This window comes from Phyllobates terribilis, unplaced genomic scaffold, assembly GCF_046119375.1.
Source record: "Phyllobates terribilis strain yellow unplaced genomic scaffold, ASM4611937v1 Scaffold_3__8_contigs__length_932513732, whole genome shotgun sequence".
In the NCBI taxonomy this organism is placed as follows: domain Eukaryota; kingdom Metazoa; phylum Chordata; class Amphibia; order Anura; family Dendrobatidae; genus Phyllobates; species Phyllobates terribilis.
Genome location: NW_027362763.1, coordinates 53,637,049 through 53,653,438, shown reverse-complemented (window position 1 = coordinate 53,653,438; position 16,390 = coordinate 53,637,049). Strand labels below are relative to the sequence as shown.

General features: G+C 49.0%; 1 protein-coding gene across 1 annotated transcript in view; it reads right to left on the bottom strand.

Annotated features, from left to right (window-relative positions):
• EXTL3 (exostosin like glycosyltransferase 3) overlaps nt 1–16,390 on the bottom strand; it is a 61,778-nt gene that overhangs the window by 864 nt on the left and 44,524 nt on the right. Inside the window, exons 3-5 of the mRNA XM_073673875.1 lie at nt 5,705–5,832; nt 997–1,141; nt 714–842 (exon numbers count right to left, since the gene is read on the bottom strand). Of these exons, the coding sequence (XP_073529976.1) occupies nt 714–842; nt 997–1,141; nt 5,705–5,832 (402 nt within the window). The remainder of the gene's footprint in view (nt 1–713; nt 843–996; nt 1,142–5,704; nt 5,833–16,390) is intronic.

The following is a 16,390-nucleotide window of genomic DNA, read 5'->3' as shown; positions in this document are numbered from 1 at the left end:
AAACTTGTTTGAAAAGTTGAAGAACTTTCGAGCAACTTTTTTTTCTATGTTAACTTTTTGAAAAGTCGGGAGGGGATGTCGACGACTTCTCAGAATTTACGCCACATGACTGAAATTCATACAGGATGGATGAAACAGGAGCGCACTTCTTAAATTAATTTGGCGACCTTTCATCGCAGCTGGCGTGCAGAACACCAGTGTGGATGAATCGGGGCCATTAGGAAGTTGCAAAACTTTTAATGACTTTTTAAATGAAGGTGATTTGCTTATCTTGGCACCTACGCCACCCGCTGGGCACGGAATAATGGGAGTTGTGGTTTGGCAGGAAACTCGCATTTCTCACAGAACTTGCAGCCTTAGCAGTAATTGGAGATCAGGAAGATTCTTAATGCAGCTCTGGGGGTGACTACAGTATAGCCCTTTCATAAGCAGAACTACTTTCCCCATTATCCGCAAGAGTAATACGGCTTCGGGTTTGACTTCTACGACGTGGAGATGTTGGGTGAAGTAATGACGCAGCGGTTTTGTAGCTCGCTGCCTAAACACCCCAGACTGTGGCAGCTGCAGGAGCTGCCTCCTCCCCCAGCTCAGACCTGGACACCGGCCCGGCATCCGATGCAGCAGTCAATTACAGAGTATTTACGTGCACTAGGGAGCTGTAAGCAGGCGGCACAAGCAGAGCACGGTGGAGGCTGCGGACCCCCGGAACTCACCTTGATGGGAGGTTTCCTGGTGATGTGAGAAACCAGGAAGTTCATGGCGATGTCCTCGCAGTTGATATACTCGTCCACCATGTCCCGGATAGCTTGTGGCATAACGTAAGAGTAGAGATAGGCGTAGTACTGCAGGGGGAGATGACATACGGTCAGCGGCTTTACAGAGAATCAGACCCGCGCCCCCCCAGGATGTAAGGCTGCCCCAGAAGAGCCGGAGATGTCTGCAGGGGTCTTATCCCAAAGCCCATAAGATACAGAGTCATCAGAATCCCACCCATACCTTGTGGAAGAAGGCGGCTCCGGTCAGCACCATGGACAGCTCGCATGAGTAGTTGGAGTTGTAGAGCCACGACTGGTGAGGGACGTCCCAGGCATGATAGCGGCCAGGAAAGCCAACGATGCGGTCCCGGGCCTCTCTCCAGACCCTACAGACAACGAGAGCCACAATGGATGAACCCGATGCCGACAACGGTAACTGGTGACAACACTCAGCGCCACTCCTCCCTTATAAGCAACGTTCCTCCTTCCGCGCAGCGCCCCCCTCTCTCTCTCTCTCCTTTCCCCCCCGCAGCGCCCCCCTCTCTCTCCCCCCCGCAGCGCCCCCCCTTCTCTCTCCTCCCCACCCCCGCAGCGCCCCCCCTTCTCTCTCCCCCCCGCCAGCGCCCCCCTCTCGCCCCTTTCCCCCGCGCAGCGCCCTCTCTCGCCCCTTTCCCCCGCGCAGCGCCCCCCTCTCTCTCTCTCCTTTCCCCCACGCAGCGCCCCCCTCTCTCTCCTTTCCCCCGCGCAGCGCCCCTCTCTCTCTCTTTTGCCCCGCGCAGCGCCCCCTCCTCTCTCTCCCGCGCAGCGCCCCCTCCTCTCTCTCCCGCGCAGCGCCCCCTCCTCTCTCTCCCGCGCAGCGCCCCCCTCTCTCTCTCCTTTCCCCCACGCAGCGCCCCCCTCTCTCTCTCCTTTCCCCCACGCAGCGCCCTCTCTTGCCCCGCGCAGCGCCCCTCTCTCTTTTGCCCCGCGCAGCGCCCCCTCTTCTCTCACCCGCGCAGCGCCCCCTCCTCTCTCCCGCGCAGCGCCCCCTCCTCTCTCTCCCGCGCAGCGCCCCCTCCTCTCTCTCTCTCTCCTTTCCCCCGCGCAGCGCCCTCTCTCGCCCCGCGCAGCGCCCCTCTCTCTCTTTTGCCCCGCGCAGCGCCCCCTCTCGCCCCGCGCAGCGCCCCCTCCTCTCTCTCCCGCGCAGCGCCCCCTCCTCTCTCTCCCGCGCAGCGCCCCCTCTGCTGAATTTCCTGTGCAAGGGGGAGAAAGTGGAGATAGCAGTGAGACAAATGAATGTTCAGCCGACAGCCATCTTGTGTCGAGGGCCTAGTAATGAGGTGAATACAAGGACACAACACTCGGCTTATAGCGATGTCCTCGCAGGTGATTGTCTATGGACAGTAGTAATTACAGTGCGCGTCCTCTCTGCCTCCTGCTCGCACCCATCCTGATCCCATATGGAGCCCAATAGATGCTGACTGTAGATTATCAGATGTTTCTTAATCCTGGAAGTTCCTGTAAAGTCATGTTCACACGCAGCTATTTTGCTGCAGATTTTTCTGCAACAAAAACCAACGTTGGCAGGAAAAAAAGTTGTGTACAACAAGTTCATTCTTGATGCGTTTTTGTTCCATTAATCTGAAAGTCTGAAAAGTTACACAAAAATGCGAAAAAGACGACAGCCTGCGGATTAACAAAACCGCACTGAAGCTCAAAACAGTGCGGCCCCCCATCTTCATCTCCGCTTACACTATCACTTTTATTCTCGCCTCCAGCTGACAGTTACGACGCGACCCCGCCATGTTTAGGTCTCCCCTGCAGTGCTGCAATAAGATATTATAGCGGAGGGTAATTTCACCAGAGGAACTCGCGAACCTGGCGCTGAGCGGCGCAGACACGTCCATGGTAAATCTCCGTTATGGCTTCTACACTGGCAGCAGAGCTGCGCTGCTCCGGCTTCACCACCAGGGGGCAGTGCGGGGTCTCAGTGTGAGGCTGGCGGGTAGGACGTCCTTCTGACTGCGTGAATCAGCCGGGGGATAATCACTCACGAGACCCTGAAGGCTGCGCACAATCTAACACAAGGAATCATTTTATTTTACCTTTGTCACCCTGATTAAACGGGAGAAATAAAAACTTATCATAAAACCATAAACCACGTGAGGGCGTCATAGTGGCAACAGGAGCGGGGTCCTCACTGCAGAACGGAGTGAAGCGACAACCCAAAATCACTAGTGACTGCACCAGCAGAATAGTGAGCGCAGCTCTGGGGTATAATACAGGATGTAACTCAGGATCAGTAATGTAATGCATGTACACAGTGACTGCACCAGCAGAATAGTGAGCGCAGCTCTGGGGTATAAAACAGGATGTAACTCAGGATCAGTACAGGATCAGTAATGTAATGTATGTACACAGTGACTGCACCAGCAGAATAGTGAGTGCAGCTCTGGAGTATAATACAAGATGTAACTCAGGATCAGTACAGGATCAGTAATGTAGTGTATGTACACAGTGACTGCACCAGCGGAATAGTGAGTGCAGCTCTGGAGTATAATACAAGATGTAACTCAGGATCAGTACAGGATCAGTAATGTAGTGTATGTACACAGTGACTGCACCAGCGGAATAGTGAGTGCAGCTCTGGAGTATAATACAGGAGGTAACTCAGGATCAGCACAGGATCAGTAATGTAGTGTATGTACACAGTGACTGCACCAGCGGAATAGTGAGTGCAGCTCTGGAGTATAATACAGGAGGTAACTCAGGATCAGCACAGGATCAGTAATGTAATGTATGTACACAGTGACTGCACCAGCGGAATAGTGAGTGCAGCTCTGGAGTATAATACAGGAGGTAACTCAGGATCAGCACAGGATCAGTAATGTAATGTATGTACACAGTGACTGCACCAGCAGAATAGTGAGTGCAGCTCTGGAGTATAATACAGGATCAGTAATGTAATATATGTACACAGTAACTGCACCAGCAGAATAGTGAGTGCAGCTCTGGAGTATAATACAAGATGTAACTCAGGATCAGTAATGTAATGTATGTACACAGTGACTGCACCAGCGGAATAGTGAGTGCAGCTCTGGAGTATAATACAGTATGTAACTCAGGATCAGTAATGTAATGTATGTACACAGTGACTGCACCAGCAGAATAGTGAGTGCAGCTCTGGAGAATAATACAGGAGGTAACTCAGGATCAGCACAGGATCAGTAATGTAATGTATGTACACAGTGACTGCACCAGCGGAATAGTGAGTGCAGCTCTGGAGTATAATACAGGAGGTAACTCAGGATCAGCACAGGATCAGTAATGTAATGTATGTACACAGTGACTGCACCAGCGGAATAGTGAGTGCAGCTCTGGAGTATAATACAGGATGCAACTCAGGATCAGTAATGTAATGTATGTACACAGTGACTGCACCAGCAGAATAGTGAGTGCAGCTCTGGAGTATAATACAGGAGGTAACTCAGGATCAGCACAGGATCAGTAATGTAATGTATGTACACAGTGACTGCACCAGCGGAATAGTGAGTGCAGCTCTGGAGTATAATACAGGATGTAACTCAGGATCAGTAATGTAATGTATGTACACAGTGACTGCACCAGCGGAATAGTGAGTGCAGCTCTGGGGTATAATACAGGATGTAACTCAGGATCAGTAATGTAATGTATGTACACAGTGACTGCACCAGCAGAATAGTGAGTGCAGCTCTGGAGTATAATACAGGATGTAACTCAGGATCAGTACAGGATCAGTAATGTAATGTATGTACACAGTGACTGCACCAGCAGAATAGTGAGTGCAGCTCTGGGGTATAATACAGGATGTAACTCAGGATCAGTAATGTAATGTATGTACACAGTGACTGCACCAGCAGAATAGTGAGTGCAGCTCTGGGGTATAATACAGGATGTAACTCAGGATCAGTAATGTAATGTATGTACACAGTGACTGCACCAGCGGAATAGTGAGTGCAGCTCTGGGGTATAATACAGGATGTAACTCAGGATCAGTAATGTAATGTATGTACACAGTGACTGCACCAGCAGAATAGTGAGTGCAGCTCTGGAGTATAATACAGGATGTAACTCAGGATCAGTAATGTAATGTATGTACACAGTGACTGCACCAGCAGAATAGTGAGTGCAGCTCTGGAGTATAATACAGGATGTAGCTCAGGATCAGTAATGTAATGTATGTACACAGTGACTGCACCAGCAGAATAGTGAGTGCAGCTCTGGAGTATAATACAGGATGTAACTCAGGATCAGTAATGTAATGTATGTACAGAGTGACTGCACCAGCAGAATAGTGAGTGCAGCTCTGGAGTATAATACAGGATGTAACTCAGGATCAGTACAGGATCAGTAATGTAATGTATGTACACAGTGACTGCACCAGCAGAATAGTGAGTGCAGCTCTGCAGTATAATACAGGATGTAACTCAGGATCAGTAATGTAATATATGTACACAGTGACTGCACCAGGAGAATAGTGAGTGCAGCTCTGGAGTATAATACAGAATGTAACTCAGGATCAGTAATGTAATGTATGTACACAGCGACTGCACCAGCAGAATAGTGAGTGCAGCTCTGGAGTATAATACAGGATGTTACTCAGGATCAGTACTGTAATGAATGTACACAGTGACTGCACCAGCAGAATAGTGAGTGCAGCTCTGGAGTATAATACAGGATGTTACTCAGGATCAGTACTGTAATGTATGTACACAGTGACTGCACCAGCAGAATAGTGAGTGCAGCTCTGGAGTATAATACAGGATGTTACTCAGGATCAGTACTGTAATGTATGTACACAGTGACTGCACCAGCAGAATAGTGAGTGCAGCTCTGAAGTACAATACAAGATTAATATAGGATTTACGATGTGAGTAGATACAATGTAACACACAGACCAGGTCTCAAGAAGAAAACACAAGAAAGCATACCGGAAGCCAAACATGATCTCATCGTGCCGGAGATGAGCGTCGTCGTCGATGGAGAGCACGGCTTCGGTCTCGATCTCATCCCAGGGGAGGAAGCGATTGTTCAGACTGTTCTTCTCTGTTCGCACCACCTGAAGGAGGAGGAGGACGCAGTTATTATACAGGAGGCGCTGCCGATCACTGGCTGACCCTGACCCCACGTGGGGCGCCATGAGGCGACTGTCACACAGACCACACACAGGTGTATACAGGTAAACCACACACAGGTGTATACAGGTAAACCACACACAGGTGTATACAGGTAAAGCACAGATATCCGTCATGGGCAGGAGAAAATTATATTCCATAACTGAAATCCTATCTTTAATATTGTGTAATCCAATGTAGTCTATTCCTCTCTGTTATCAGCCATCAGTGAGTGTGACCGGTGATAACTACAGGATGTGGTCAGAGAAGGAGAACAAAATGCAGACGGAGCCCTCGCTGTGGTATTATCTGGTCTTATGTAACTTAATAATGAAAAGTTCAGCAATTTTCAAGATCACGGCTGACTGTCAAGGAATAAGATCATTCTTGTGTACATCTAGAAAGTTCCAAAAAAAAAAAAAGTAATAGTTTTCACAACTGAGGGTCTGGTACAATTGCATCTGCTGCACACAAAGCTCAGTCACAGAAAACAATATATAATAGATTTAATCTGCACTGATACATTGTTGCAAACCTATTAAAACAAGAGAGCTGCTGTGTTTAGCTCACAGAGGATTCCCCAGTAATTGCAGCAGGTCGCCCTCCCCATAGTAATCGCCCGTCTCTCCCCAGCAGTCACAGCCGGGCTGTAAGAACTGTACAATAACCCCAGGCACGAAGAGGCCGGCAGTGTCGTATCCGCGCTCTTCTCGCCATATTACCCCGAGCTACAGAAAGAAATCATCAGGCAGAGAGTAGAGAAGGCCTTTCATTTTCTCCCTGTTAAAAGGGATTAATCAGGAAACCCAGCATCATGGTGGCGGCTGGGCCTGGCCTTACTACATGTGGGCACAGATCTGCGCCGCCGTTAGTTATCCTTCATACAAGGAGCCATCACGTGATGTGATCCCCATATAACATCAGGCGCAGGACTCCCCTGGGAAATCAGCGGAGCCGCACGGCTGGACGGTGGAGGCGGCAGGTACCGGCCTGTGGCCGCAGGTAACTACTAAAACCTGGAGCAGAGATTTATTGACCTGGGATGACACAGGAGCGATGAGGAATGCAGCAGAACAGGAACGCCGGGGGCGGCCGGCTCCGATCTGGAGAGGACTGGAGATCTCCGGGGTTCTGCTGTATAAGGAAAATAAGCCCCTTTACCATAATAAACGGATAAACCTGGACTCTGATATAGTGGACAATCGAATACGGACAACTCCCTAAAATAGTTTATTGTCTGAAAGGCACAATCACCTCACAGCTGCCCTGCAGCACCAGCCTGCCCTCCACCGGCACCAGACACCCCTCCCCCCCTCCGCAGCCAGCCGGTGGCAAAGGACCCCCACTGCCGCTGCCCCTGCCCTGCGGGGAATAACCGCCCTCCGCTGCCCTGCGGGGAATAACCGCGCTCCGCTGCCCCTGCCCTGCGGGGAATAATCACCCTCTGCTGCCATCCTGTGGGGAATAATCACGCTCCGCTGCCACCCTACAGATTCTGCAGTGGAGTCGGCACTTTAGCAGCACACTCGCTGTCAGCGTGCTGATCCCGGCATTCTCCTGGTGAACATGCTGGCGCTTGTCCTTTGGTCGGCACGTCTCCTACACGGTGTGACTGCTCTGCCTGGCATTTCCAGTAAGGGGGGGGGGGGGGGGGAAGACTTTCTACATTCATTATCGCTCTGCTTCTATTCTCACCCTCTGCCTGATTCATATATGTGATAGGAGAGAAGGCCGAAGTGTCCCACTGGCCGGAAACTGCGCTGCTCATTCACAAAATCCTCTGTGCCCCAGAGAGGAAAGGCGAGGACAATGGAGAACAATAGCGCCCCCCGCCCAGACCCTTCTCCTGGAGGTGGACAGACTCCCGGCCCCATCTGTGAATGCAACTGCACCAGTCTCATGCATGTGAAGACCTTAATATACATATATAGAATTTTTTTTTTTTTTTTTACCATTTAACATCTCCTCTTTTTTTTTTTTTTTTACCATTTAACATCTCCTCTTGAGGTCAAAAACCCCTCTGGCATATATACAGGGGCCCTCGCGCTCCCCCAGACGCCGCCTTGGCTTACAGTACGGGAGAGAGCACAAATCGGCCCAGCAGCAGACCCATGTCCCCGGCCCAACCTGTCAATCATTCAAGAGCGCAGCGCCCCCCCCAGCGAGCTGGTATCCGAGGTAGAGGAGCGGTGCGCTCCTGAACGGCAATGATGAGACAAACACTTTAAAACAGGGGAGTCACTACTTGTAACCGGCATTTCACCCAATATAAATAACAGAGGTAGTATCCCCCCCACCCCCCATCCATAGCAGAGAAGCCCCCAAGATAATACATCATAGCTGCCCCGGGTCAGCAGCAAAGGGGTTAGAAAGCAATCAGATCACCTATCCTTGTGTACCTGGAGTATTTGCAGAAGATATACAAACACAGAGCGAGCCGCTGAAAGGTCACGGAGACCGGTTAGCGACCCCCATACAAGCAGAGTCACCCAGTGGCTTCCCGCTGCCTTTCATCTACAGCCAGGACCTCACACAATGCGCCATGATGTAAGCTCAATGCCAGGAGATCACCGCAGGGCGCTGCGCTATAATCAGGAGCCACCGTCTGGCAGCAGCTCACTCCCCACTACTTGTAAGTACCTGTATGGAGGAGTCACAATCTCGTATTAGAGGGGGGGGGGGGGGGGGGGGGAGGGATTGAGCATATTGAATGTTTAATACCCTTTTGCCACAGATAATGTGCAAGCGTGCACGTGCACAGGGGGCTTTACTGATGCAAGCGTGGCACCCCAGGGGGCTTTACTGAGGCAAGCGTGGCACCCCAGGGGGCTTTACTGAGGCAAGCGTGGCACCCCAGGGGGCTTTACTGAGGCAAGCGTGGCACCCCAGGGGGCTTTACTGAGGCAAGCGTGGCACCCCAGGGGGCTTTACTGAGGCAAGCGTGGCACCCCAGGGGGCTTTACTGAGGCAACAGTGCACAGGGGGGCTTTACTGAGGCAACAGTGCACAGGGGGGCTTTACTGAGGCAACAGTGCACAGGGGGGCTTTACTGAGGCAAGCGTGCACGTGCACAGGGGGGGCTTTACTGAGGCAAGCGTGCACGTGCACAGGGGGGGGCCTTACTGAGGCAAGCGTGCACATGCACAGGGGGGGCTTTACTGAGGCAAGCGTGCACGTGCACAGGGGGGCTTTACTGAGGCAAGCGTGCACATGCACAGGGGGGGCTTTACTGAGGCAAGCGTGCACGTGCACAGGGGGGGCTTTACTGAGGCAAGCGTGCACAGGGGAGGCTTTACTGAGGCAAGCGTGCACAGGGGGGCTTTACTGAGGCAACAGTGCACAGGGGGGCTTTACTGAGGCAACAGTGCACAGGGGGGCTTTACTGAGGCAACAGTGCACAGGGGGGCTTTACTGAGGCAACAGTGCACAGGGGGGCTTTACTGAGGCAACAGTGCACAGGGGGGCTTTACTGAGGCAACAGTGCACAGGGGGGCTTTACTGAGGCAAGCGTGCACAGGGGGGCTTTACTGAGGCAAGCGTGCACGTGCACAGGGGGGCCTTACTGAGGCAAGCGTGCACGTGCACAGGGGGGGCTTTACTGAGGCAAGCGTGCACGTGCACAGGGGGGGCTTTACTGAGGCAAGCGTGCACGTGCACAGAGGGGGCTTTACTGAGGCAAGCGTGCACGTGCACAGGGGGGGCTTTACTGAGGCAAGCGTGCACGTGCACAGGGGGGGCTTTACTGAGGCAAGCGTGCACGTGCACAGGGGGGCTTTACTGATGCAAGCGTGCACGTACACAGGGGGGGCTTTACTGATGCAAGCGTGCACGTGCACAGGGGGGGCTTTACTGAGGCAAGCGTGCACGTGCACAGGGGGGCTTTACTGAGGCAAGCGCGCACGTGCACAGGGGGGCTTTACTGAGGCAAGCGAGCACGTGCACAGGGGGGCTTTACTGATGCAAGCGCGCACGTGCACAGGGGGGCTTTACTGAGGCAAGCGCGCACGTGCACAGGGGGGCTTTACTGAGGCAAGCGCGCACGTGCACAGGGGGGCTTTACTGAGGCAAGCGAGCACGTGCACAGGGGGGCTTTACTGAGGCAAGCGCGCACATGCACAGGGGGGCTTTACTGATGCAAGCGCGCACGTGCACAGGGGGGCTTTACTGAGGCAAGCGCGCACGTGCACAGGGGGGCTTTACTGAGGCAAGCGAGCACGTGCACAGGGGGGCTTTACTGAGGCAAGCGCGCACATGCACAGGGGGGCTTTACTGATGCAAGCGCGCACGTGCACAGGGGGGCTTTACTGATGCAAGCGCGCACGTGCACAGGGGGGCTTTACTGATGCAAGCGCGCACGTGCATGGAGCCAGCTGGGGGAAAGGATAAACTTAAATAGGTAACAAAAGTCACAACCAGCCAAAAAAAAGAAACCCAGGACAGCAGGTGAAGGGAAACAATGGTTAAATGGTTATTAGTGAAGTTACCCCATAAAAGCAGGGAGCCCCCCACTGATCCGGGGCCTCGTCACAGGACGTCCTCTGCCCCGGGAATTACCAGCTCAAAGCAGCTGCTAAGACAGGAAAACCGGTGACAACCGCATACACTTACATGTGTCCTCGATTTCCAGGAGCGTAAGGAGCGGCCACTCAGATCTATCAGTTTTATACAAGGCAATTAATGTAAGGACCCCCTCCCCCCATATTGTTACATAATGATGTCAGTGACAAAGTGCACAGAGACGCAGTCATCCCCGCCATCCTATGTGCCATCTCTTATATATCCCAATTATCTTGGATGAAGCAGGTTCCCGGTACAAGCGGCCATCACCCAGCTGTCCGCAGATCCTGAATATAACACTGCCCCCGTATACCGTGTATCTAGTGTCAGTCTCAGAGGAGAGAGGAAAGCGGGAAGTCTAATAATAGGACGGCAATATCCATATAACACGGCGGTCAGCAGGAGACGCACAAAGCCCAGAGACCTCCAAGACATCTACCTACCAAGCAAGCTAAAAGGGCAGCTCCATTTCTGATCATCACTTTACCTGACAAATAAATCTAAATAATATGTATCACTTTCCTCATAAATTTCATTACTTATGTCATACTCCAGAGCTGCACTCACTATTCTGCTGGTGCAGTCACTGTGTACATACATTACATTACTGATCCTGAGTTACATCCTGTATTATACTCCAGAGCTGCACTCACTATTCTGCTGGTGCAGTCACTGTGTACATACATTACTGATCCTGTACTGATCCTGAGTTACATCCTGTATTATACTCCAGAGCTGCACTCACTATTCTGCTGCTGTAGTCACTGTGTACATACATTACATTACTGATCCTGTACTGATCCTGAGTTACATCCTATATTATACTCCAGAGCTGCACTCACTATTCTGCTGGTGCAGTCACTGTGTACATACATTACTGATCCTGTACTGATCCTGAGTTACATCCTGTATTATACTCCAGAGCTGCACTCACTATTCTGCTGGTGCAGTCACTGTGTACATACATTACATTACTGATCCGGAGTTACATCCTGTATTATACTCCAGAGCTGCACTCACTATTCTGCTGGTGCAGTCACTGTGTACATACATTACATTACTGATCCGGAGTTACATACTGTATTATACTCCAGAGCTGCACTCACTATTTTGCTGGTGCAGTCACTGTGTACATACATTACATTACTGATCCTGAGTTACATCCTGTATTATACTCCAGAGCTGCACTCACTATTCTGCTGCTGTAGTCACTGTGTACATACATTACATTACTGATCCTGTACTGATCCTGAGTTACATCCTATATTATACTCCAGAGCTGCACTCACTATTCTGCTGGTGCAGTCACTGTGTACATACATTACTGATCCTGTACTGATCCTGAGTTACATCCTGTATTATACTCCAGAGCTGCACTCACTATTCTGCTGGTGCAGTCACTGTGTACATACATTACTGATCCTGAGTTACATCCTGTATTATACTCCAGAGCTGCACTCACTATTCTGCTGGTGCAGTCACTGTGTACATACATTACATTACTGATCCTGAGTTACATCCGGTATTATACTGCAGAGCTGCACTCACTATTCTGCTGGTGCAGTCACTGTGTACATACATTACTGATCCTGAGTTACATCCTGTATTATACCCCAGAGCTGCACTCACTATTCTGCTGGTGCAGTCACTGTGTACATACATTACATTACTGATCCTGAGTTACATCCTGTATTATACTGCAGAGCTGCACTCACTAGTCTGCTGGTGCAGTCACTGTGTACATACATTACATTACTGATCCTGAGTTACATCCTGTATTATACCCCAGAGCTGCACTCACTATTCTGCTGGTGCAGTCACTGTGTACATACATTACTGATCCTGAGTTACATCCTGTATTATACTCCAGAGCTGCACTCACTATTCTGCTGGTGCAGTCACTGTGTACATACATTACATTACTGATCCGGAGTTACATCCTGTATTATACTCCAGAGCTGCACTCACTATTCTGCTGGTGCAGTCACAGTGTACATACATTACATTACTGATCCTGAGTTACATCCTGTATTATACCCCAGAGCTGCACTCACTATTCTGCTGGTGCAGTCACTGTGTACATACATTACTGATCCTGAGTTACATCCTGTATTATACCCCAGAGCTGCACTCACTATTCTGCTGGTGGAGTCACTGTGTACATACATTACTGATCCTGAGTTACATCCTGTATTATACTGCAGAGCTGCACTCACTAGTCTGCTGGTGCAGTCACTGTGTACATACATTACATTACTGATCCTGAGTTACATCCTGTATTATACCCCAGAGCTGCACTCACTATTCTACTGGTGCAGTCACTGTGTACATACATTACTGATCCCGAGTTACATCCTGTATTATACTCCAGAGCTGCACTCACTATTCTGCTGGTGCAGTCACTGTGTACATACATTACATTACTGATACGGAGTTACATCCTGTATTATACTCCAGAGCTGCACTCACTATTTTGCTGGTGCAGTCACTGTGTACATACATTACTGATCCTGAGTTACATCCTGTATTATACTCCAGAGCTGCACTCACTATTCTGCGGGTGCAGTCACTGTGTACATACATTACTGATCCTGTACTGATCCTGAGTTACATCCTGTATTATACTCCAGAGCTGTACTCACTATTCTGCTGGTGCAGTCACTGTGTACATACATTACTGATCCTGTACTGATCCTGAGTTACATCCTGTATTATACTCCAGAGCTGCACTCACTATTATGCTGGTGCAGTCACTGTGTACATACATTACATTACTGATCCTGAGATACATCCGGTATTATACTGCAGAGCTGCACTCACTATTCTGCTGGTGCAGTCACTGTGTACATACATTACATTACTGATCCTGAGTTACATCCTGTATTATACTGCAGAGCTGCACTCACTATTCTGCTGGTGCAGTCACTGTGTACATACATTACTGATCCTGAGTTACATCCTGTATTATACCCCAGAGCTGCACTCACTATTCTGCTGGTGCAGTCACTGTGTACATACATTACTGATCCTGAGTTACATCCTGTATTATACCCCAGAGCTGCACTCACTATTCTGCTGGTGGAGTCACTGTGTACATACATTACTGATCCTGAGTTACATCCTGTATTATACCCCAGAGCTGTACTCACTATTCTGCTGGTGGAGTCACTGTGTACATACATTACTGATCCTGAGTTACATCCTGTATTATACTCCAGAGCTGCACTCACTATTCTGCTGGTGCAGTCACTGTGTACATACATTATATTACTGATCCTGAGTTACATCCTGTATTATACCCCAGAGCTGCAGTCACTATTCTGCTGGTGGAGTCACTGTGTACATACATTACTGATCCTAAGTTACATCTTGTATTGTACTCCAGAGCTGCACTCACTATTCTACTGGTGCAGTCACTGTGTACATACATTACATTACTGATCCGGAGTTACATCCTGTATTATACTCCAGAGCTGCACTCACTATTCTGCTGGTGCAGTCACTGTGTACATACATTACATTACTGATCCTGAGTTACATCCTGTATTATACCCCAGAGCTGCACTCACTATTCTACTGGTGCAGTCACTGTGTACATACATTACATTACTGATCCGGAGTTACATCCTGTATTATACTCCAGAGCTGCACTCACTATTCTGCTGGTGCAGTCACTGTGTACATACATTACATTACTGATCCTGAGTTACATCCTGTATTATACTCCAGAGCTGCACTCACTATTCTGCTGGTGCAGTCACTGTATACATACATTACATTACTGATCCTGAGTTACATCCTGTATTATACTCCAGAGCTGCACTTACTATTCTGCTGGTGCAGTCACTGTGTACATACATTACATTACTGATCCTGAGATACATCCTGTATTATACTCCAGAGCTGCACTCACTATTCTGCTGGTGCAGTCACTGTGTACATACATTACTGATCCTGAGTTACATCCTGTATTATACTCCAGAGCTGCACTCACTATTCTGCTGGTGCAGTCACTGTGTACATACATTACTGATCCTGAGTTACATCCTGTATTATACCCCAGAGCTGCACTCACTATTCTGCTGGTGCAGTCACTGTGTACATACATTACATTACTGATCCTGAGTTACATCCTGTATTATACTGCAGAGCTGCACTCACTAGTCTGCTGGTGCAGTCACTGTGTACATACATTACATTACTGATCCTGAGTTACATCCTGTATTATACCCCAGAGCTGCACTCACTATTCTGCTGGTGCAGTCACTGTGTACATACATTACTGATCCTGAGTTACATCCTGTATTATACTCCAGAGCTGCACTCACTATTCTGCTGGTGCAGTCACTGTGTACATACATTACATTACTGATCCTGAGTTACATCCTGTATTATACTGCAGAGCTGCACTCACTAGTCTGCTGGTGCAGTCACTGTGTACATACATTACATTACTGATCCTGAGTTACATCCTGTATTATACTCCAGAGCTGCACTCACTATTCTGCTGCTGTAGTCACTGTGTACATACATTACTGATCCTGTACTGATCCTGAGTTACATCCTATATTATACTCCAGAGCTGCACTCACTATTCTGCTGGTGCAGTCACTGTGTACATACATTACATTACTGATCCTGAGTTACATCCGGTATTATACTGCAGAGCTGCACTCACTATTCTGCTGGTGCAGTCACTGTGTACATACATTACATTACTGATCCTGAGTTACATCCTGTATTATACCCCAGAGCTGCACTCACTATTCTGCTGGTGCAGTCACTGTGTACATACATTACTGATCCTGAGTTACATCCTGTATTATACCCCAGAGCTGCACTCACTATTCTGCTGGTGCAGTCACTGTGTACATACATTACTGATCCTGAGTTACATCCTGTATTATACTGCAGAGCTGCACTCACTAGTCTGCTGGTGCAGTCACTGTGTACATACATTACATTACTGATCCTGAGTTACATCCTGTATTATACCCCAGAGCTGCACTCACTATTCTGCTGGTGGAGTCACTGTGTACATACATTACTGATCCTGAGTTACATCTTGTATTATACTCCAGAGCTGCACTCACTATTCTACTGGTGCAGTCACTGTGTACATACATTACTGATCCCGAGTTACATCCTGTATTATACTCCAGAGCTGCACTCACTATTTTGCTGGTGCAGTCACTGTGTACATACATTACATTACTGATCCGGAGTTACATCCTGTATTATACTCCAGAGCTGCACTCACTATTCTGCTGGTGCAGTCACTGTGTACATACATTACTGATCCTGAGTTACATCCTGTATTATACTCCAGAGCTGCACTCACTATTCTGCTGGTGCAGTCACTGTGTACATACATTACATTACTGATCCTGAGTTACATCCGGTATTATACTGCAGAGCTGCACTCACTATTCTGCTGGTGCAGTCACTGTGTATATACATTACATTACTGATCCTGAGTTACATCCTGTATTATACCCCACAGCTGCACTCACTATTCTGCTGGTGCAGTCACTGTGTACATACATTACATTAATGATCCTGAGTTACATCCTGTATTATACCCCAGAGCTGCACTCACTATTCTGCTGGTGCAGTCACTGTGTACATACATTACTGATCCTGAGTTACATCCTGTATTATACCCCAGAGCTGTACTCACTATTCTGCTGGTGGAGTCACTGTGTACATACATTACTGATCCTGAGTTACATCCTGTATTATACTCCAGAGCTGCACTCACTATTCTGCTGGTGCAGTCACTGTGTACATACATTATATTACTGATCCTGAGTAACATCCTGTATTATACCCCAGAGCTGCACTCACTATTCTTCTGGTGGAGTCACTGTGTACATACATTACATTACTGATCCTAAGTTACATCTTGTATTGTACTCCAGAGCTGCACTCACTATTCTACTGGTG